Source organism: Anopheles gambiae, chromosome 3 (genome assembly GCF_943734735.2).
Source record: "Anopheles gambiae chromosome 3, idAnoGambNW_F1_1, whole genome shotgun sequence".
Lineage (NCBI taxonomy): Eukaryota > Metazoa > Arthropoda > Insecta > Diptera > Culicidae > Anopheles > Anopheles gambiae.
This window is the reverse complement of record NC_064602.1, coordinates 98,032,049-98,055,914: the sequence shown is the minus strand read 5'-3', so window position 1 is coordinate 98,055,914 and position 23,866 is coordinate 98,032,049. Positions and strand designations below refer to the sequence as shown.

Sequence of the window (23,866 nt, the reverse complement as noted above, 5' to 3'; positions counted from 1 at the left end):
TTGCGGCCCGTTCCTCGGGTGTGCGTCAAAGTGCGGCTGAGATATCTTTACCGGTTTTCGGAATGCCGGTTTTTAGCACATTGTTTCCATGTGATTAGCCGCTGATTTATTGATCAGTAATCTTAGTGTTCGCAGGCTGGCGCCCAGAAGCGACGCGCCAGGAGCGCAACCGAGCGCGCTGCAGCTGTCCTCCCAAGTTCGCTCGGTTTCTCCCTTCGCTCGGCGCTAGTCTCGTGGCTAATGCTGCTTAGAACTAACCCATTGCTTCCTACGGGGTTCAGCATTAAACCCCGGGGAGCTGATTTATGGAGCGCAACTTTCTGTGCAATGCATCACGCGGTCGCTTGCGATTTGTCGCTCGCTTGTCCAAAAATGGGTTTCTTACACATTTTCTTTGGATTATTTCATTTGTTCTCGACGTACATATATTTAAATTTCGTTGCAATCTTCTCGACACACTCTCAGCACGCTTACAAACACACACGGGTTGCCATTTCCATCGTGTAATTTCTTACTTTCTATCGTGGCCAGCCTGGATCGACAAGGAAGCAAAAGTTGTCTTAATTTAATTTGCCATTTTACGTGAACTGCAACGATATTCTCCTCCGCTCCCGGGGCCGCTTCTCGATTACCGCCCGCACCAACTGTCTCCGAGGCAGCAGTAGCTCCACGGCAGTTGTGTTTTTGTGCTTGGCACCCGGGGAAGGCTGGCCGGCCAGGCAACCGAGGCGGCTGCAGAAGGTGAAGTGAAATCACATATTCTTAATTCATTCCAACCCAGACTGCCCACGCGCGAAACGTTCCGCACTGACCGCGTGTGTGCATAAGCTGGGCTGTGTGTAACACGCGCCGCCGTGTCGATGTTTGTGTTTGCCCGCTTCTGTCCAACCGTTAATGTGATTTAATTTTAAAACTGGAGTCTCCTCGCCTTGCCACGACTGTCGCCCGCACATGTGTGTGTGTGTGTGTGCGCGCGCGTTTTTGCTTTTATTATTTTTATTTGTTGCACACGCCTGTGCCCAAGGGGTAGGCTCAGCTGCGTCCCTTTTTCTACATTTTATTTTCGTTCTAGCGCGCGCGATCACGGGGGCTCTGATTGCCGTCGCGCCGTCGGTACTGTCGGTCAACTGGGCAGTGTCCAGTGGGCAGAGAGGATACCGCACACTGACCGCATTCTGTGATGCTATGTCGAGTGCAGTCCGAGCAATGTGCACGTTTTACCTTCACGCTTCACGCTGAGAGATGTGTGCGAAATTAAGACACGAAGAGATAATTTGGATTTATTTGGAACATTTGCATACCATTGTAGTTTAATTAGAGGCTTAGCTTAATTTTAATTTTCTTCTTTCTCTTACCAAAAAAAACAAAAACAAAAAACAAAAATCTCCTCCCCAGCTTCCCGCTTGGCAGTGATGTACCCACTTTCGGCGATGCTTTGCTGAGACGAAACGATGGAATATGGAGGACGGTGGAGCGGACCCCGAGAACAACAATAGTAGCCACTGTGGAATGTTAGGTATCAGCATGCCATGCGAAGGAGCCGGCCATGACTTTAGCACCGTCCGGAAGGAACTGGAGTACGCGAACGCGATCGCAGCAGCGCACTACGGCGCCGCCTCGGACAAGGGCGATCGCATCCTTAGCTATAAACTAGAGGTAAGTAGCTCTGGTCTGTGCTGCCAAGAAACCTTGTTTAAATAAAAGTCCTTGCTTTCTCTCTCTCTCACACACGAATCGATCCAATCGGTAAAGGAAGGTCGGTTCATTAATACCGGTTGATAACGAAGCAATAGGTTCCAATTACCAGACAGAAAAGCTCCTCGGACCTTCCGACGGGGAGTTTTCCGAAAGGCAAACATCTTCATTAAAAATTAAATTACCACAAAATTAGAACATGCAGCAAAACGAAGCAACCACACACACACACACACATATGCTTGGGATAGAGGGAAGGGCGTTTGCCATTGCGCTGGCTCTGCTAGCACGGGGACGATGCCACTAGAAAAGTAAATAATTTCCATTTCGTTCTCTAACTGGGCATTGGCAAGGGCGGTGATGGAAGGAAACGGGCAAGGATGGAAACAAAACACGGGAAAACAGGAAGCCGGAAAACCCCTCCTATTGTGCCCACAACACACACACACATGCACATATAACCACTAACACAATAAAGCCAAAACACACACACACACACATATGGTCCACTGGAAGCGAAACAAAGTGGTGCATATATCGACACATCGCACGGGCTGGTGGGAAGGAAACGGGGCAACTTTGCAACTAAAATATGCTCCCACACCCTTCAATAATATGCAGGGGTAGTGTGGGGCAAAAGTTCAGTCGCAGTAGAGGAGTCGGGGACGGGGAGGGAGGATGGTATGCTGTGTGCATGTAAAAGTGAAGAGGCAAAATGCAATTGATTTATAATTAAAACAGCAAATGTTATACTATACTTTGCAATTTTGAAAGATAAACTATCTTCCTGCATTCGTATGTATGTGTGTGTGTATGTGTGTGTGCTTGTTCACTCGAGCAGTGTGTGCATCGGCTGCATTGTGTGTCTGTGTGTATCGCAAAAGTTTTGCAAATCAATAAGAAGAAACATTATTTAGCACTTGGACAGGACGGGAGCGTCCTCTGTGCTGCGAGGAGAGATGAGGTGGAAGGATGTCCATAGATAATAGATAATATGCAGGCACTTGATGCGGCTGAAGTTCGGCCAGGAGGAAGTGTGCATTCGACGATGGCTGCCTTGGAGTGCTCCGCCCGTTTTCCCGAGGGCCGACTTTTGTCAAGAATTTATATAATCTTGGGTGCATTTGTGGGCACAGCTAGAGGTGTACATAAGCGTTTGTTGGAAGAGGATGGAAATGGTGAAGCTGAACGGCGGTTGTAGGAGAGGAAAAAGAATTCAGAAATTTTGCACAACTTTGCTTGACGCCTTCAAGTAGACAAAATTGTGTGCATTCTGAAGCAACGATGGATTAGATGATTTGTTTTCAAAATGTATTTTTACTCATCGCTGGCAGCATTGTGGTTTGAAAAGTGATTTCACAAGGCTCGGGTCTGAGTAGATTAAATTCAGTTGTTTTATGGGAAGTATGTGTTCCCACCTACAATGCTTCTAATCGTTTTTATTCGAAACATTCAAAGTTTATTTTCCAAGATCAGATCAATTGAAAAGTTCTTCGTTCAATGTTGTCTTGGTAAAAGTTTAGAACGATATATAACTGAATTAAGCTTGAAAGATCATTTGCAGGGTTTGGAAGATTCTATACCAAGGATTCGGTCACACTGTGGGATGCTCTTAATTGTGATTTTTTTCAATATTTATCTTTTAACAAAGTGAGATCGAAAGCGAAGATCGTATTTCATCAAACACGTTTGCTCGCTTAAATTACAATACATTGTTTTTTTTATGTGTAGTAATTTTGAATACATGGTTAAACATTACCCTTCCCCTGCTAAGCAGACAAACCACACACGTGCACATAATCTGCTGGTCGATGTCGTGTTAGTAATTTGTAATGCATACGACAGGCGCTACTCCATCGCCGCATTATTCAACAGCTCGGCTGGCAGCACAAACTCAAACTCATTTCTAACCCTTTTTCAACGGCTGTTAACCAGCGATAACGATCGCGAATCAACATCGATACTCTCACACACGTACACACGCAGAGGTAAGTAGTGGCCGGTTTCGAGCATAACGATTAGCGTAATCAATTCCCGGCCCGCTACAAACGGTGTGCCTAAAAAAGGCCACGGAGCATCTGTCGCCGGTTGGGCACACGCGCGGGGCCCCGCACACACCGATCGATCAATTAATCTCTAAGAAGGCTTCCCCTTCGATCGCCGATCGACTGCCGCCACCGTGCGCTGCACCACGGCTAATCGATAATCGTGTCAAATGACAAATTACTTTTTATTTCGTTCGATCCGTCTCTGATCGTGGCAGCGTTGCGCGAGCCGCTCCGCTCGCTGCCGAACGAAAGGACAGCAAAGGTTGATGGAGGGGGAGATGGGGCAGAGGGAGGGGGAGGCGTTTTGAAAGCCACTTGAATGCGGCCCACGGACCAGAACTCGCACGTCGCATAATGAATATCTAAAGCCCAAACCACTAACTCGGCCACAGCCACTGTCTCTGACTCATGCCTTGATGGATGTTGGCTGTTGGAGAAGGCGTGCGGCGGGAGGAGGGTGGACGATGCTAGAGGGACAATTAAAGAAAGGTTGTCGGGTGAGAAAGAGACAGAGAGAGCGAGAGAGCAAGTAGGTCGAAAGATATAATTTAATACGCAAGTTTGTACTCGGATCTCTGGACCTCTGGAAATATGGTTGGTATTGGTTCAGAGCGCGCCAGTAGTATTAGTGAATTACACTTAGCCCCCCCTCTGCTTGAAATTGTTATTTTCATTTAGTCCGAGTATATGTGTGAATGTGTTTCTTTCCCTCTTCCCTTATTATTGCCCCGTTCCTTTCCCGCTCACTCGTTTCGAGCGCAAACACACACACACACACACACTCTCTCGTTCGTTTCGCTCGTTTCGCTGTCTTCAAACGTCATATGCATCTCATTAATAATTAATTACAAATTACACACGCCTACGTTTCTTCAATAAATTTTTATAATTGCAACATACGGCTACTCCTTCATTGCCTCGTTTCGCACCGACCTGGTGCTTGGAGGGGGAGAGGGGGAGGGAGCTGGAGGGGCCAGGCAAGGGCTCACCCGGTTCAGCTCGCGAACAGAAGTGAGCGCGTATGTATATAATTTTAATTCATCCACTAAATAATTTTTATGCTTGCCTCTCTGCTCCTCTCTTTCGCGCGCTCGTTTCGGGGCTCCGGGGCACTCGGGGATCGCGCCCGCCAATGTTTTTTTTTCTGTCATTTCTTGGGTCGTGTTTTGTTTTCATTGCTTCACCGCTCCCTCTCCCCCTCTGGGTGAACCACCCCACTGCGAACGCTTTCGAAGAAAAGTTCCGAAAGGGACACGGTCCCGCTCTCGACACTCGATCCCCGTCCATCCTTCGTCCGGGCGGACCGTTTTTCGGTGTGTCTGTGCGTCTGGGCTTGGCTGGGGCGGGTTTGCTGGACCGCGTCCGACACTGGAACTGCCTGCGTAGAGGTCGGCTGTGAATGTCCCGCTCCCCCTCGTTCCGCTGCCCCACCTCTCGCTGCGACGTACGATTGCTAATTTATATGTTGCCATATTACATTCAACGACAGAAATGTAATGAAACTGCGGCTGCGGTGGTACAGTTAATAACCAACCCCGATCGCGATCGCGCAAAATCTCACTCGCGCAAAGACGCAACGCAGGGGGGAATGCGCACAGAAATCAAACACGGCGCGAAGAAACACGATCGGGACGGGCGGGAAAGGGAATTCGTCGGCGTAGCGCAAAATTATACGCACGATAATAAATAATAAATAATGGAAAAACACAGGAGAAAATGAGTAATGAATTAAATGGCACGTTAAATTATTTTAGAATTACACATTGTCGCTTTCTCGTGTGTGTTTGTGTTTTCTGCTCTTTTCTGCTCACACACCATCCAGCTCGTCTTACCCCCTTCCGAAGCAGCGGTGTGTCATCAGGATGGTCCCGTGGTCTTGGCGAACGAGAGGGAGCGCAGTGAACAGGCAAGAGACGAACGCAATTTTGAGGTATGCTGAAGTCGTACCTAAATAAATAGCCAATCGCCACCTCGTAGCAAGTAGTCGGCCGGAATGGCAAATGACCGAGTGTGTCGAGTTGTATCCCAAATTGCGCCCGACAGTCCCGGGGGCTGGCTGTCGATGGCCTCGTTGCTGGTCGTGGTGCCAGCCCGCAGTGTGATGGAATTTTGTTATGCTTCTGGCACACCCTGGCTGAGGTGTAATGAAAAATAATCAAACAACTAGGTTGCGGTGTGCAGGGGATGTCTTGATAGAGGGGGGGATGGAAAGACACATAAAGTCATGAAGTGGGAGAAGTGGCGAAGGGATTTGATTTCTATTCTAAGCGCATGCTGGAGCGGGCAAAGGTATGCAATAATTAATGTCTTGCTGTTCTTTTCGGTTTTCTGATTTAGAGATTGAATAGTTGGAATATTCTGCTTGAGCTTGATTACTCTAAATGCTGTTTATTTGAGTAACTGCAAACAGATCCATCGAGTAGCAGCGCAGAGTGTCGTTTGCATAAGAAAAATGGCTCCCGGCAGCCTCCACCATTTAATATTTTTCTCCATAATAAATAGCACATTAAACATCGTATCCATGGACGGCCCTTTTGCAGCAGAAAGCTGCTGCCAACAAAATATCTAGCAGATTTCGGTGCATGATAATAAGATCACAAACTTGCTCGCTAAACGACAGATACCCAGTGTGCCTTCAGAGTGTGTTTGTGTGTGCCCGGGTCCGGTACACGGCCAAACAGAGTTCCAACCAGTGCTCCCTGCTCCGGATCGGCATTGCATTAGAGGCGACTGCAGCGCAACTGGAGTGCATTTTGTCGGCCAAGGCTGCGGTGGGCCGGACGAAGACGATGATGACGACGACGACGACGTTGGGTTTAATTTAAAATTTAAATAAGCTTAACAACATTACAATCACACACACACACACACACGCAAGCACACATACCCGTTGGGCACGTAGAACCGAACTGTACAATCTTTCGAATCATATCATTTTATCCGCTCCGCCTGTGCAATGTGGATCGATGGGGCCAAACACGAGACACAAGCTTTGTGTGTGTGTGTGTGTGTGTGTGTGTGGATGATAGGGCGTGTTTGTGTGTGTGTGTGTGTATGCGGGCTAGAAGAAATATGGCCGAGCGTCGAGTTATCTGCATATTATCTATCTTGTGTCTTTCGGCCAGCGTCTCGTTGGCCCCTCGTCGACACCCCGCTCGGTCGCACTGCACTGGGGGGTGGTGCTGCTGGAGCAGCCCCGAGTGGAGGTCTCGGAACCGGGCAGTTTTGTACGTGTGCGCACAATTCACCGGCACACCAGGCAAGCAGGCAACCAGGCAGGCAACCAGGCAGGCAGGCATTACTGGCATATACTGTTCTTCTAATTTACTCATAATTAAGCTCACTCACCCACATACACTGACCGCTGTTGCCAGTGTCTTTAGCTCAGCTCTAGCCTTCCCTTTTTTGTTGTTGTCCAATGCAGCCGTCCCGCTCTTCGTGCTGCTTTCTTGATCGACACTCTCGGACACTTTCGGTCGGCCGTTTCGTTCACATAAAGTCGCAAACTGCAGGCGGAAGCGGTGAAGGAAAAGGGATGTGTGTGATGCTTGTTCTGGCCCGGCTCGATCGATTTGGACAGGACAGAAGTGTTTTTGGAACATGTTAGATGAATGATGCACAAGAAACGGCTTCATTTTAGAGCGTATAGTAGCGCACGATCATGATCTGGAGTGTAAATCGCTGACGATAATACATAAATCTCTTATCGTTGTAAATTATATCGTCTAATGAATCGTTTTTCAACTGTTTGATAGTATTTCAATGACGCTAAACAACGTGTATTTATATCATATTTATAAAACACTTCAACAAATGCTGCTATCTATTCTATCAATTGCCTTCATTGCCAAGGAAACGTGCTGAAATGAACCCTTCTTTACGCTAACTCGTTGAAAGGTGCGCAAAAGCGTAGTGACTGGAAACCATAAAAAATTAAATTGCGAAAAAAATACACATACACATACAGATCTCCCTGTAAGTGTGGCGACATACGGTCCACGGCATGGAACTGTCGCCGCCAGCAGTCGGAATCCTTACAAGCGCGAACCCCATGTCGTCTAAACATTATTTATAATGATAGATTTAATTGCACCAGCACCAGGATAATAACTGCCGGTGCCCATCCCCCCCACACATTTTCGCTTTATTTTCCATTTCCTCTTCCTCAAAGCACACAAAACACCAGCACCAGAAACTCCATTCGAGTGAGGATGCAACGCGATACAACACACACACACACAAAATCGTCCCCGAAACGATAAAAAAAAATATGAAATTTCTCGCGTTCCCCAGTAAATGTTTATCTAGCATTAAAATCACCACGAATAACCACACACACACACCCACACAGCCTCGCGAGGGAGGTGTCTCCGTACGGTCAAACGCTTACCACCAATGTAGGGGTGAGGGTGGGTTAAAATTTGCACCCCAAAAAAAAATGGTATAAAACTGACCCGAAAAACAACCAGCGCGTCCTTAGAGCTGTGACGGTGGAAAAAGGAAATTTTCACTCACCAAGAGCAGCAGCAGCAATAACAAGCACAAAAAATCCCTGCCCAAAACCCGTTTTGCCACCCGTTACATTTGCCATCCAGGCGCCCGAGGAAATTGAGGGTCGAACGGACCATGGGAGGAGGGCGGAGATTTTTTCGCGAAAAAGGGCTTTTGCGCGCGTTTTGCCTCCCCATTCTTAAAATGCACAATCGCACTCCCCACCACCTGCCGCTGGCTGTAATGATGTAGGCAAGTGTGTATCGGCAAACTGAACGTAACGCCGTCCCTCGGTCAGCGATGACCACCAGCAGGGGGGGGGGGGGGGGGGGTTTGGAGTGTGTTTTTCGTTGGCCGCAGCGGAACGAGGGGCGGCGAGAAGATGGCGGCCGTGCGGCAATGCGTTTGGCGAATTTGCCCGCTGCTTTTTTGTTTGCTTCTTTTCTTCGCGAATTCATGTACAATTTTTCGATTTCATTTCATCCCCTTAACAAACCCCCCCTCCCCTCCCCCCTGTCTCCTGCACTTCCACACCGTTTCTATCTCGACCGTTCGCTTTTCCGTGCCTGACGTAACTCAATTTCCTTACCTTGCCTGCCTTCCCTCTACGCCCGCTTTAGCGTTGAATGCGATTTTGCCTCGAATGTGTGTGCTTTTCCAATTTATATATGACTGCCCTGCGTGCCGGGTGGCGCAAGATGGGGAGGGCGCAATAGGCAGAAGGTGGAATATAGAGAACCGACAGTTGACTTTTCCGAGACCCCGGCACGGGGGACTAGACTGTGGTGTCCTTGCGGGGTGTTATATCGACTCCAAGCACGCACACATGACGTGAAAAGTGAAAAGGGAGACAGACAAATAGAGCGAGCGAGAAAGAGAGAGAAAGAGAGAGAAAAAAAACGAAGCAACACACCAACTGCAGCCTCAACCGAATGTCCTCTTGTGTCGGGAGCAAAATCGTCCGATAGATGCCCGCGTGATGACCGGTCGCAAATAAAGCGCGACTAGGTGGGGAAGGAAGCTGGCTGCAGGGTGGCATATTCCTCCCCACTGAAAAAAAACGAAAAGAAAATCGACTGATTACCAAAATTTGCTCTATTTTCTTTTTGCCCGGCCCGGCCCCGGTCCGACGAGTTCGACGATTCCAGCGCGACTCCCGGTGCGCTTTGTGCGCTTCACTGTGTGTGTGTGTGTTGCTTTTATTCCTTCGGTTCGATCCCGTTCGCGGGCTGGGTGGCAGTGAGGGGGGAAAGGGTTGCATTCGAGGTTTGAGTCGAATGGTCAGAAAAAGTCATCCACCGCTGCCAGCTAGCCGCGCGAACAGGATTGGCAGAAAGGATGTGCTGCTGCACAAACACGCATATTTGGCTGGGTGAAAATTGTGGAATTTTCACGAATGTCCCCTCCCCCTCTCCCTCCCGTCCATCGCCACTCAACAACTGCCATTTTGACCGTGTGTTTTGGGGCGGTGTGTTTAGGTACTGCATTTGTTTTTCACCGACTAGAAATTTATGTATTTTCCCCTCAGCCCGCACGAGTGGGACGACGTGGGGTGGCGACGTGGAGACAAGGGGGGAGGTAGAACAGGGAGTGCTAACAATGGTTCCCCTGAGCCAGCCCATGTGAGTGTGTGTAGAAATCGTCTGGGGACACAGCAGCAGCGAGCATTTGCGCGCGAATAAAAAGGACAAAAGCCCAGCATCGTGGAGGGTGTCGGTGCGGGGGTTTTTAGCATATTTTGTTCTTTTTTTTACACTCCCCCGTCTCTCGCTCTTTGGTCCACACAATCGAGAGATAGTCCGGTGTGCGCACACACACAAACACACACGCAGAGTGGTGTCCACTTTCGAGTTCATCTTTCTTTTTGTTCCAATTTTTTGTTCGTTCGTTGTTGTCGCTCGCTCGCGTATCCCGTCCGCAGTAACTCCGAGGGGGGTTGTGCGTGTTGTGGGCACACCCTTTGCACCGCGGAATCCGCGGATAGCAGCATTATTCTTTTGGTGCGATTTTTTCCCTCTATGTATGTGTGTGTGTGTGTGTGTCCCTGTGCCTAGGACGAATCCCTTGATGGCAATTCTACCAGCGAAAGGGGGAGTTTGGGTGCTTTTTTTGCTGCTGCTGCTGCTGCTGTCCATTTATTTTCTTCATCAATTCATCGTCGATATTGGCCGATCGAAGCAGGGTGTGTGTTTTGCATACATGTGTGTGTGTGTGTGTGTATGCTGCTTCTCATTATATCGGCACAGAGGATCCTTTATTTTTTTCGGGACTTTTCTTTCTTTATTTTCCGGAAGGGAGTGCGTGGCAACGGGCCGAGAGGAGGGAGTCCCTGTCTTGCTTGTCGATTTTGCGCTCTCACGCTCTCCATACATCAGGATATGCACATCCGCCGGACAGCTTTGGACTCCCCGTTTGATTTACTACGCAACGGGATGCATGCAGAAGTGTACGCGAGAAAGTGTGTGAGTGCGTACGTGTGTGTGTGTGTGTGTCTGCCAAAGGATGAGGAGTGCTGGCCACAGTCCGTTGCCGGGGTGAACCGACTGATTGACTCTCGGGCCGAATGTTTCGAGGATAGCCAAATTCGCCCGCTTTCGTTGTGTGTTTGTGTGCATGTGCATGTGGCGGAGGGACATGAGCGTCCTCACACAGGTCCTGGGCAACGACCGGGGCGACAAATCGCTCTCCCCTGACCACCCCCCCCCCCCTCCTCTCGTGATGAAATTGGATATTTATTTTGTCGTTCTTGTCCTTTTGCGTTTTACCGCCGTTTGTCGAAAAACGTTGGCATTATTTGAAGATTGGTTTGTGTCTTCTTTTTTTCGCCCGCGCGGACATTTTTCCGTTTGTGGAGTGGGGGATTTTTGTGCGAAACGAACAAACAGAAGTATATAACTTGTTTCCAATTTCGGGTTCTTTGTCTTTTATCGATTGTAGTTTTGTTGGCCATGCAGGGAGGTGGTTGAGGGTCCACGGGGAGGCGGATGGCAAACGCAGCCCGTTTGAAGGTTTGAATTGAAAAATAAAATAATGGCGCTGAAAACATACACAGCGCAATGCACAAAATGAGAGGCAACGTTATTGAGAAAATAAATAAAATGCAAACGGGGGACGCACAAGTGGGGGGGGGAAGCCTGGGACATTCATCAGTGAAATAGAATAACTTCTATCCATCTGACCGGTCAATTATCTTGACGTTTCATGTTTATTTAGCTGGGCCGTAACAACAAAACAAAAAAACGCGACGACCTTTTGCTGTTCCATGCAAGCATATTGACATTGTGCGTATTTTTTGAACATTTTTTTTTAAATATTGTATAGAGTTATTTTCATAATGTTCTTATATTTCATCTAAATTAAGCATTACCTTTACCTGTTTTAACCGAAACAAATAATTTAGAATCCATTGTTACATCCCGGCATCGCGGCATTGTCCTGCAACATAGAGCACATAATCGAAGGACATTAAAATGCAAACCCTTTTGCCGTGTGTCCTTCCTTACAGCAACGGGCAGGCAGACAAGCGGACAGCACAGCAACAACAACACGCGCGATAACAAATGGATACACTCGCACTTGGCAATTTTCCGCGCGTACTCATAATCTCACAATCGTTTCGATCCGGCCACTACATCCGGAAAACGTGATACATGCATGCACGCCCGTTATAATTCGCGCGACACGCTTCCCATTCGGGCTGTTTACGTGTGTCGGTGTTGGTTTTTATAAGTGCAAACTTTCTTTTTTTTTTGTTGGTCGCTTTCCCAGACTATCGCACATGCATATTATCGCACGGAGCGTAAAATTCACTTCACGAGCGATCCGTTTCCCTAGAACAGGGAGTGTCTCTACATCGCCACAGCTCAGAGTCTCGCCACGGCCTCCCCGGCCTTTATAAACAAACCAATTTTCCAATTCGTCCCCCTTCATGGCCTTCGTCTCCTCTCCTGAAGCTGTCCCTGGAATGACCGTTGGAAAAGAATGCAGCTTCCTAGCGTTCGCCGGAGAAGGAAGCTGCCGCTTTCAAACTGCAATCCGGCACAAACTTCAGTACGCAAACGGTAAACTCTACCATATTGTATGCGCGTGTCCTTCTGCTCTCCTACCCTCTCCCCCATTCCTGCGAGAGGTTTTGCGCTCATTTTTATACTTCTTTCTGCTACCAGGTTTGTCCCGCCGCGTGTTTGGCGGCGCATGGAAATGCATGCGGAATTGCATATTTCTCTTCCTTCTCCGCGTGTGTGTGTGTGTGTTGGTGTCTGTAACCGTTGCTGGACGGGCGAAACTTTTGTGAGTGCTTTTCACCACCGTGCCGCGTGGACCTGTGGCCGGTAGAAGCTTGTGTTTTTTTTTGTTTATGGCTACAAAACAAAAAACCGACCTCAGCGTACTGTGTTACGATAATATTGCTAGTACCGAAAGTATGGGTTTTCGGTACTTTTTTGTGTGTGTTGATGGTATAATTTTATTTTTGAAGCTCTAGAACGCGACTGTTGACTCAATACAAGTGCACAGTGCAGCGGGAGGAGATCTCTATCGCGAAATAAACCAATAAATTGAGCTCTATTTTAGCACCGTTTACTTTAGATATTCGAGCTGCGGATGCATTTCCGGTGCTGCTGCTCCCTCACAAAATCAATCAATTTGCTCCAGCTCCTCACATTACTACACTACGCTTAGACACAAGGTTCGGTTCGGTTTGATTTGACCACAAAAAAAGAACGGGGAAACAAACGAACACGCGCTTAACACAAAACCAACCCAACCCGATTCCCATTTTCAAATGCCTTTACAAAAGGGATGCCCTTGGGCGACACAGCAGCAGAAGGAAAACGTGCATTTAAAAATGTTTCCCTGTATCCCTGGCTGGAGAAATATAATATCCATAAATGTATTTCTCTTGCTGCGAGCACCTCAACACTGACACACTGGCGCACAGAAGGGTCGAACCGGCACCAAACCGCGCGAGGGATGGTAACGGTTGCATATGTGCTCCTACCTACCTGGTGCGTTTGTTATTTGTTCTGGTTGATTGTTTTCTATTTTTGATGTGCGCATTGTGCGTTTGGTTGTGTGTGCTTGTTTTTTTTTTGCTATGATTTTTTATTTGTCAACTGTTTTGTTTTCGAACCAGATTGAACCAGGCTTTCTTGCTCCTTTTTTTCCCCCTTTCCCATTTGTATGTCTTTCATTCCTATGTTGAAAGTCTTATTTTGTTGTTTTGTAAAAATCTTTGTTTCAGTATATTGTATGTGCATCCAATTGGCCAGAGGGATGGATGATGGGGAGGGGTTGAGAAGAGGGGGTTATATCTGCAGGCGACTTTTATTAGCTTACGGCTCTGTTTGCCGTGATGATTGAGCGAAGCGATGGCGTTGATGGTGCTTGGATCGGGTATTATTTTGTGTCGACGCGCGGCGGTTCGCCGATTGACTGATGATGGGTTGTTGTATTTGCATGGTATTTTTTCCCTTATCTTTCACTATTTCATTGTGCTGTGCAATGTGTAACAAATTATGGAAATGTATATACCAGAACAGGCGTGCAACATTTTGACTGGATTTATTTATTTAAAATAAAGTTTATTTCTTAATATACTTGAACAACATACTAAATTTTGATAAATAAGATCTATTCTTTATTCACATTAACGCGATACATCAAATCTTGCTGTTTTTTGCCCGATTTGCCCTCCTCATAAACATAAAAGGTTTACAAATTGCAGCCGCTCGAATGCAACGCCCGATGCACGCGAAAAACCGTGCGTGTTTCTCCCATTCAACCCGGGTGCAATTATAAATGCATGGGGCCATTCCTTCGCGATTTATGTTTCTTCTGACCGTTCCTTTTCTCGAGAAAAAGAAAAAAACAACAACAACCTCCATTCGTTTGCCTCATCCTCCGCCAGCTCGAACGGGGATTCCGGGAAGGCTGCTTAATATAATTAGTAATTATTATAGGCGAACTTTTATAAGCATTAATTAAATAAGCTTCATCATTCGGCCCGACTGGAGGGGAGGGTGGGGAACGCATTTCGGGGCTTGATGATTTAATGTTTTGTCTTGAGTTTTGTATTTTTTTGTCTTCTGTTGCTGTTGCAACTCTTTACCCCAAACCCCCGCCAACCCAAACCAACGCACACCTACCTGTCATCCGCGAAGGACTTCCATCCCTCCATCTCAATCCGGGGACCGGTCGAGGGTGAGTTTGTATTCTTCTGCTTCTAGCCGTGTAAGTCGGCGTACTCGCGCGTTCTGGGGCTCCGCGCAGCAACGAATTCTGACACCCAGCCGAGGCGGGGCACCCGGGAATGTGTGCGCGAATGTCGGCCTCGCAGCCGGGCCGGCGCAGCGCGTTTGACAGGCGAATTTTTCGAATTATTTATTGCTCTCTAGAAAATTAATTATTTAATATGTTCGCGTTCGAATCTCGCGTTTTTGTGTGTGTGTGTATGCGAGCGCGGTGGATTGTTTTTTGCTGTTGTTTTACTCTGCTGTTGTCGAGTCTCTCATCCATCCGACCGTTTCGGTTTTGGTGTGTGTGTGTGTGTGTGTGTAAGAGAGAGGGTTTTTTTTGTGTTATAGCTGTGCGCTGTTTAATTCATTCTGACTTGAGGTTCGCCTTCTTATTTGCTGCCCCCTTTTTAAGCCCCTTTTTACGAGCGCCCGATGGATGGGGGATGGATTTGCCGCTCTGCTGTTGCATTTCATTCACGTGAGCAATTATGCAGGCTGATACCGTTCGATTGGACCGATGCGTGGCGATGAGGGGCGATGGAGGGGTGCATGACGCACACGTAAATGCAGTTAATGCAGCGCAATGGCTGCGAGCGATTGCTTAGAGGAGCTGCGGGCACTGCGCGTATGATAATTTGGATTTTATTTCTTTTGTGTTCGACATACCCCCTTTGTAGGGGTTTTTGTGAAGGTAAACGCGGGGAAAAGGGAAGGGCAGGGAGAGGTGTGCATGTAACATATTTATATGCACGATCATCGATGGAATGTAAGTGGGTGCTTTAATTATTTAGCACACACATACACGCTCGCGCTGGGAACGGCTTCGCCGGGGCCCAAGCCAAGCCCAGTTTCGGTTGGATGTTTTTGGTGCCAGTTTAACACGGGTCGGAATTCGCGGCGACCATGCACGGCACACGCTGCTCCGATGCAGCTGGGACAGGAATCTTTGAAATCGCGCTCCTTTTCGACACTGCTTTTTTGCCTTTTTCCCGAGAAGCCGAACCGATTAATGCGCCAGTCGATCAATTCGTTGCGCTTCGTCTTGGCTCTTCGTGTGTGTGTGTGGTTCTCGGTTTTGCACGGGGTTAGCAACGACCAACTGCCGGTGTTGGTTGGCTCATGTAAAGCCATTCGAAGAATATCAATGGATGTCGAGGGAGCTAAGCAAAGCAACGAAACCCGTTGAAACCCTTCGATGATGGCATGAAGCGGATAAGATTGACACAGTTCTCTGAAGCAAACGGTTGAAAGGCGAGCAGCGTGAAGGCAATCGTTTTCGTGGCTGTTTGTTTTTCTTCCCATCCTTCTGTGATTTTATAATGAGAGGGGTGCTTGATTGATCTTTGGTGTCGTTTCAAACATATCATTAGCGGGTGATTAACTACATTTATCGCTGCTATTTCTCTCTATTCTCTGCATTTAAGTCATACCCCAATTTTATTGATATATTTACTATATTTACTTTAAAGTCTTTCTTCAACCATTTATTCAAACTTTTACTAAAAGGGTTACCAACTACACAGTTTTGTTCAAATAAATCAAGAATTAAGTTACATTAAGTGTACAGTGTGCTGATCACTTGCGAACGGAAGTTATCCAGACGATCACTTCCTCTGATCATAGCTGCACCCTAAAGAATGTCGTAGAACACATTGTATGCTGAGTCTGCACAAAATGTGTGATCTCAACGCTTACTAACAGCGACGCGATAAGTTCAGAGATAGAATAAGGCACATTGATTCTGCCTGACGAACATAAGCTTGTAATGAATAAAATAATCTTTGTTTGAACTTGAATTCAGTGTTCAGTCGCATAACTATATGTTTAAATACATATTCCATTTTACAAAAGCGATGCACTATGTTCAGGAAATAAGACATCGAAATGGGGACACATTTCGAGCAGCGCTACATAAATCCTAAACCCTCCTACCCCCTTCAACCAGGTGAAAAAAGGGCACCCGAACGAATAAAACTGTCAAGCGGGTGCTAACGGTGAGCTGCTGGCGCTTCTACGATTCCGGTGTGCTTCCTCCTTAAATTACTAATCAGTGATACAATTACGTTGTCTCGGGGTTTTAAGCATTTGCAACCACTTCTTCTCGGGTTCGCCGTCTGCCCACCCCCCATTCTCCCTCCAGCAAGATGGGTGAAGTACATGAACCGTTTCCTGTTCCTTCGTCGCCCCCGTCACTCGCCAACGGTTTTGACCAACCAACCATCCCCCAGGTCTGTCTGACAGTGTTGCTCTCGTACTCTCTCTCTCTCTCTCCTTTCGATTCGACGAGCTCCTTGCTTGCCTTCTTCGGGGCGGCCGAGTGTTATCATAGAATCTTTACCACCCACCAACCCTCCTCTACGGCACCAAAAATCCCTTTTCCCGGGATGAACCATGCCTCACCGAAATCTGAACGAACGATGAAACGAACCTTCTTCTCGAGAAACCACAAAGCTTTCGCAAGCGAACCCCAACCTCCCGCACCCCCTCATCTCCCTTTCCACCGTCCACTGGCGCTTGCTGTCGGGAAAGGTAACAACACTGGGGCGCAACGGGAGGGAGCGGAACACGGGAAACCGGTGCTTTCGTGCGCCCATAAACAGATTTACATATTATTATTGTAGAGCGAAAGCAAATCTGGAAATTAGATAATGTTTTGCCCTCCCTGCCTACGGAACCACGCGAGGAACCTCTGGGGCCGAAGAGCCTTGACACGAAGACGACGGACGCATTCGAGCGAAAGGTGGTACTGTCTGATGGGGAAGGGGGTGGGATGGCGGCTTCCATGAAGATCCGTACCGAAAGGGGGAGTGTTGGTGGAACTCAAGGTGGGAAAGCGGACGGCACGTTTAGCTGGACAATGTCCTTCCGTCCCTGGGCAACCCGGGGGGGGGCAAGAAATCCTGGAACGGGACACATACACTCTCTCTCTCTCTCTGTCCACTTTGGGAGATACGGGTGGACACTTTTCTGGGGGACGAGTAGGAGGGTGGAAAGACACAATCGGTAAGGAATGTTGGCTGGAATGGAAACTTTGGGATTCACTTTGGGAGCGCTCTGCATCAGGGTGGGAAGGGTGGGAGGGTTTTGGTACAGAGTAAAGATGATCTCGCCCGAAACCAAGTCGACTTTGGTCGGGGCAGCAGAAAGCAGTCGTAGTCGTCGTCGTCGTCGTCGTCCTTGGTTGGAATCTTCTTCAATCCGGGACGCTGGGACGATGGAAAGGTACTGGGCGGGTTGGAATTGAGCTGGACTACAACACGGACTGCTCTGGAGTGCTCTTACAGAGCGATGAGGATGACTACACGATGATGATGATGATGATGATGATACGGAAGGTGATGGGAACTATCTTAAACGGCTGGACGGGATACTACATAGGAAATAATGAAAATAATGATAACGATAATACATAAAGGCGCACAGGGATGAGAGTGCTCCAGCACACATACAGCAGCCTGCACGTGTATGTATGTGTGTGTGTGTGTTTGACGCACACGCACGCACACATACCGGCCGAGGAAATATTGTGTATGGCTTCCAATTAAGCCATAGTTTTGCATTAATGAGAAATACTAATCCCCCCTAAAATTTCCTTTTCTTACGATTTTGTATAATTTGATTTTCGACTCAATTTATAGCCGAGCGTACAGCCTGCTCTCAGTATGCTTCCGACTGGCCAACCACTTCGAGCTGCGAACGATGGTCCGGGGGCAGAAGAGCACAGGGTAGAACAGTTTTCTAATGCAACCGTTGAAACTTTAGCTGGTGCGTCGTCCTATGTACAGCAAAGAGGTTTTAGGGAGAATCGGTTGGTTCCGGAGCAATAACAACTCCTGGAGGAAGAAACCGTCAGAACAATGGAGCAGCATCCGGGCGGACCCGGACCAATACGGCGCTCCCCAGTGTCCGTGCATTCCCGGTGTCCAGTGGTCTGGTCAGTGCTGCAGGAAGGAAATCAGATGTCTTGAATTTGTGTATGTACATATCAAAACCGTTTACTTCGCACGGTCCACTTCGGCAAAGTTTCTTCACCCCTGCTTGCGGATGGGAATGGATTGGGTGGAAGGGCAACGAGGCAAAGTATGAGGGAGGACCAACTTATAATGTTGGCTGGCGTAAGATTCAGGCAAAAGATGTACATACACGTGAGCCACTGGTTCGGGCAGCGAGCAGCTGGAGAAGCGGTTTGAGCGGGAGGAACTGCCAGTTTCCCGAAAACTTTACATCGCCCGGCTGTGGGGTGTTGCCCCCCCCCCCCCCCCGGGCCGGGAAGGAAGGGTAATTTATTGCCGCATACGCTTACAGATGAAGAATTATCGTGAAGTCATGATGTTCGCTCGGCGTTTGCTGCTTCTCCCGTGTGTTGTGACTGTGTTTTGTCAATGGTTGATTTAATTTAAATTGATTCCTGAATGCAGAATGACGAAAGGCGAGCGCCGAAGACGAGTCCGAGCGCGTACCATGGCGCGCCCGTGGCTCGACGCTCCCCGGATCGCTGGAAACGATTTACCAGTCGCAAACGGGACGCAAAACCACGAGCAACAGCAGTAGCAGCAACATCATCATAAGGCCAACAGATAAGCTACGGATCTGTGCGCTCCGTGCTGCTTTTCGAGGGCCCCGAGAGACAACGGTAGACATAGTTTTTCCCTCTCCCGCAGTTGCTGTGTACCCTTCCCAGGAAGATGGGCCGGGAATCAGACAGACAGACAAACGAAACCCGCCCGATACGGGCGCGGGAGAGCGGAGGAAAAATAAAGACATGCACACTAAACACATTCGGGCGGGAGCGAGCAGCAACTTTTAAAATTTTAATTAGTTCATTTAAAATTCAATAAAATTGATTATTCTTCCTCAAACATAATGAAGCACGGGCGTGAACGGGGAATGGCGTGAAGAATGGCGGGTGGCAACAGGAGGGGGCCACAAACGGAAAACGGGAATTGGAATAAAAGTTTGTTTGATTTTTTGCCCTCTTCGGTCGCTGCCTGCTGCCAGGTCGACGACGAAGAAGAAGAAAAAGCTTGAACGTTGCCTTATTCCCTCTTTGGCAGTGTCCTTTGGAGGCAGAGCGCAGGCACATCGCCGAACGATTTGGTTCTCATTTGAATGTTTAAATTTCCGAATCACACAAAAAGAGTGAAGAGAGGTGGTGGTGGTGTTGGTGATGGCAGGAGGCGGAGGTCAAAACAGAGTGAAATAAATCGAAATAAATAGCGCTGGAGTCCGGGACCGAGCGAGCTTCCGTGATCTTCCCCCCCTGATTGTGACTTGTGTGTGGGGTAGCGTTTGGGACAGACAACTTCTCCGGTGGTTCTTGTTTTCCCTTCTTCCTTGAGTTCCTAGTGCCCTCGAGAGCCACCCTTCTTCTACCTCCTTTTCAACCAGAGATGAACTATTGACGAGTGCTTGATGGAGTGCTTCGGTCGCTTAATGTATTCCCGCTTCCGAAGACGTGTGTAGCCCGATTGCGGTGCGGATGTCCCGGAATTTTCGACTCTTCCCGGGTTTCTTTTCCGAGTCGCTCCCGATTCCAGTGATAGTGTGTGTGTGTGTATGTGTGTGTGTGTCTCATGGTGGTCCTGGTAGACCCAATCTCAATCATGCAAAAAGGTAGCCAACCGATGCAAAGGTACAAGTTTTTAATTAGTGTGGTGCACTCAGCGAGAAATGGTTCCCCCATACTGCTACTCCTCCCCATCCCCCACCTCTCCCGAAAATGGGATGCAAATGTGCATCTCGACAGTAATGGAACAGGCCGACGGTCAATAATTTCTCACATACACACACACACACTGAGAGCAAGCTCAAAGAAGAATTTGTCGCTCACGCACACACTCCCAGCCATACTTCATAATGGACAATCATCCAAGGTTCGAGAAGAAGTAACCAAGTAGGCGCGTGTGGAGTGTGCGTGTGTGTGAGTGCCAAGTAGCCCACCACCTCATTGCTTTGTGGGCTGGTGCAGTCGCCCGCTGGCTGTCCAACTTTTCCCAATCGATTAGACATTAGTCTGGGGATGGCCAAAGAGCAAGGTTAGCGCAGAGGGGGACAGGTCGTGCTGGAAGGTTTCCGGAATCGATGCATGGTTTATGTTGTTATGCGAAACTCACCTCCTACCAGCCACTCAACCACCCAAGCACCACCCAACCATCCAACCAGGGAACACATCTTTTACCATCTTTACCCTAAATTTCATACTGTTACAGTAATTAGTCTACCTCCGGCCGCACAAACACCCATTCCATCCCAGCCATCCGTATACACCGAACCAGACCCACTTCCCGTCCGTCCGTCCGTCCGTCCGTCCTTCCAAGGACTATCCGGCAACGGGGTTTTGTAGAAGTCCGCATTCGAACGAACGAACCCTCGCCACCTTATTTAAATGCAAATGAGCTTCATTTCGAAATATTAATGCTACCTTCGTGTGTGTGTGTAGCGGTGTGTGGCCGGCCGCTCGTGTACGTATGTGGGTGTGCTTCTGTGTGCGTCCCTCGCAACGTACATTTTATGTGTAGCAGGAGCACGAGTAGGTCCTCCAAAGGCAAGTCCTCTGGACGACGACAACGACGACGACGACGATGGAGAAGCCGCCTGCATGCAAACACATACACACACACACCCACACATATGAGCGATTTCTTGTGTACGTGTGCAGAAGAGTACGTGTGTGCTGGGGCTTCATCGGTGGCCGGCCGTATCCTTTCGATTCGATTCGAGCATTCGACCCACCAGCCCGACCACCCACCCACCCGGCTGACAGGAGTCGTTCGAACATGTCCGTCTCGAACAAGCGCCCGGACTCGCCTCTTCTTGTGTGAGTGTCCGTTCTGGAGTGTTATGTATTTTCATGCATTCCACACCATCGCTAACCCCCTACACTCTTGCACCTCCCAGCGACACCAGCAAGCGTGTGGAGAGGGTAAATGAGGGTGTTGCATTTAAAAACAGCCGACAACGTGACGTCCCTCGTGCAGTGCTCGTCGTCCCCCCCATAACGCTCTGCCCTAAAACCGGGGCGGACAGGATCTATGGGGAGGGGGTGGCTTGGGAGGAACAGGCCGAGTTGCTTCCAATGATTTCCCTGTGCCGTGTGCCGTACCGATATGCTGGGGTAGGTCTTGGCAAGCGAACACACTCTATAATTTCATTTGCGTCCGAGCGAGCGAGCGGGCCCGAACTGCCCGAGCTCTCAAACCCAGCCGGACATGGATGGACATTACTACTTACGATTTTAAAATTAAACACAAAATTATTTTATAGATCAGCCACTGTCCTTTTCAACCACGACCCCACAGGGTGGAGAAACACGCTCCACGTACGCTCCATGTGGGATGGCGCGGTCTTCCTTGGCAAACCGAGACCGAGCAGAAGCTGATCCAACGGGACAGGAGGACAGCTGCGTGCAAGTTTTGCGTGAGCCCGAGCAGAGTAGTTGGTAGTTGGTGCACATGCACTTCTTCAAATTCCACTTCACTCTCGAAGCCATTCCGCCGGGCTCACATGGTGGCCAACCAGCTATGGTTGCAGAAACAATTCCTTCCGTTTGCTGACCTTCCCGCCTTAGCGTCCGGTAGGCATTTTAATATGCTACAATGTGCCGAGCGCCGAGGTCCGGTGTTCGGGAAGAAAATGTACGGTTTTTGGGGGAGGGGGTTGTGTGAGCGTGATGGATTGAGGAGGTTTCGAGGATTATTTGGAGCTTGCAGAGGCAAATGCAATCGAGGCAGGCTGTGTAATATGTTACAGTGAGGGACATATTATAAAACCAACACTTATTTTAAGAGCAACATTGATTTATGAATTATGAAATTAAAGGTTTTTTTGATGGGATCATGTTTCCCAACTCATATGAATCATCTAAAACATTTGAAACAACTCATAGTCATTTAAAAAAAAATTAGCATTTTCTCTATTTTTTCTAATAAAATATATAAGTCGATTATATCCAAAAATTACACAGAATCGCAGTTCATATGCATATAATAATGTTTCTTAACGCTTAATTGATTAATTTCATTTTAATGCAACACACACACAGATGCATTATTATATGCAATTGCACCACCAGTACACGTGCAGAAAGCCGTACAAATGTATCCTCCGTGCACTGCAGTAGGTTTGGTACACCCTATCAATTATAACCCCTGCCCAGCAAAACCTGGCGAATAAATACTTATTTTCCAGTCTCCTACACCACCCTGCCTTGGGTTTCGGCCGAGTAGATCCACAAGTCCAGAAGTTCGTCCTGCCGTTGTCGTCGTCGTCGTCGTTGATGCTCGTCATAGTTTCCCATCAGGGATTTTCCATTTCCACACTCTCCCACTTCCGCATTTAGCTCGATGTTCGATGCACGAGCCAAATCCTTCCTCCAGGCCGTCCCATCTCGTCGTCGTGCTCGACCGTCCGGTGTGACCTGTTCGATTCATTGGACGCGCAAGAAATACAGTCGCCATGATAATACTACCGCCGTCATGTAGAGACTGTACACACACACACACACACACTCACAGTCTAGCTAGGACACAGTCTCCCCAGGTTCCGGTCACTTGGTCTTCGGTGTATGCTTTTCTTGCTTTTCACTTTTAACCCGTCGCCAGCCGGCAGAAGTTCCCGTGCCCGGACTTCTTCCCACCATACGAGAACTGACGGCAAACACTATCCCTACCGGCTCCCTTTCTTCTCTCCTGTAACCCACCGGGGCTGCAACGGGACAACGCTTCCTCACTCAAACGACCTCTTGATGGCTGGTGGCTCAACATTTTTGGTGAGTTTTCAATTTTCTTCCGGCACCTCCGAGCGACGCCAGCCAGCCAGCCAGCCAAACCCCTTCCTCGCTAACGACGAACAGCTCGGCTTATGTGTATGTGGTCGATGTCCCGTCCCTCAACCTCAACCCCAACCCAGGGCTACATGTAGCAAAATACGATATAAATTATAATGCATTAATTATGTTTAGAAAACAAGCTTATTAAACTTGTTCAATATTATATCTACGACGATGCGGGTGCTCCCTCTTTATGGTTGGCGCGCTCTTTCCCTCCTGCGCATGCAGGTGCGCTCCACTGTTTCGCTCATTCCTTCTAGCGCTGGCGCCCTGGTACACCCACCCGGCAAACAAGACCAAGGACTCTGGCCGGTTTGGTTTTCCGTTTTCCAAAGGCTCGGTCGGGCTGACGCTACCACGTCGTGAGGGGGAGGCACGTACACACGTACACTGTATGTGTGCCGGGGATAAACTACAATCGCACAATACGCACCATCGCCACAACAACTTGCACTTTGGAGAGAGCGCACCGTGCACTCGTCCTTTCAGCTTTTGCCGAGCATCGGTGTGTGTGTGTGTGTATGTCTCTGCGTGTGTGTGTGCTCAAGCTTGCGGAAAGATCGAACTGC

The 23,866-nt window shown here is 48.5% G+C and overlaps 1 protein-coding gene across 6 annotated transcripts in view; it reads left to right on the top strand.

Moving 5' to 3' along the window:
* Window positions 1–23,866, top strand: part of LOC1280360 (POU domain, class 6, transcription factor 2) — a 54,001-nt gene that overhangs the window by 5,235 nt on the left and 24,900 nt on the right. For 5 of the 6 annotated variants that reach the window (XM_061653806.1, XM_061653809.1, XM_061653808.1 and 2 more), the window contains exon 2: window positions 1,396–1,656. The exons of the other annotated variant lie outside the window; for it this stretch is intronic. In XM_061653806.1, coding sequence (XP_061509790.1) covers window positions 1,459–1,656 — 198 coding nt within the window. In that variant the 5' untranslated portion in view covers window positions 1,396–1,458. The remainder of the gene's footprint in view (window positions 1–1,395; window positions 1,657–23,866) is intronic. 6 annotated transcript variants of the gene reach the window in all.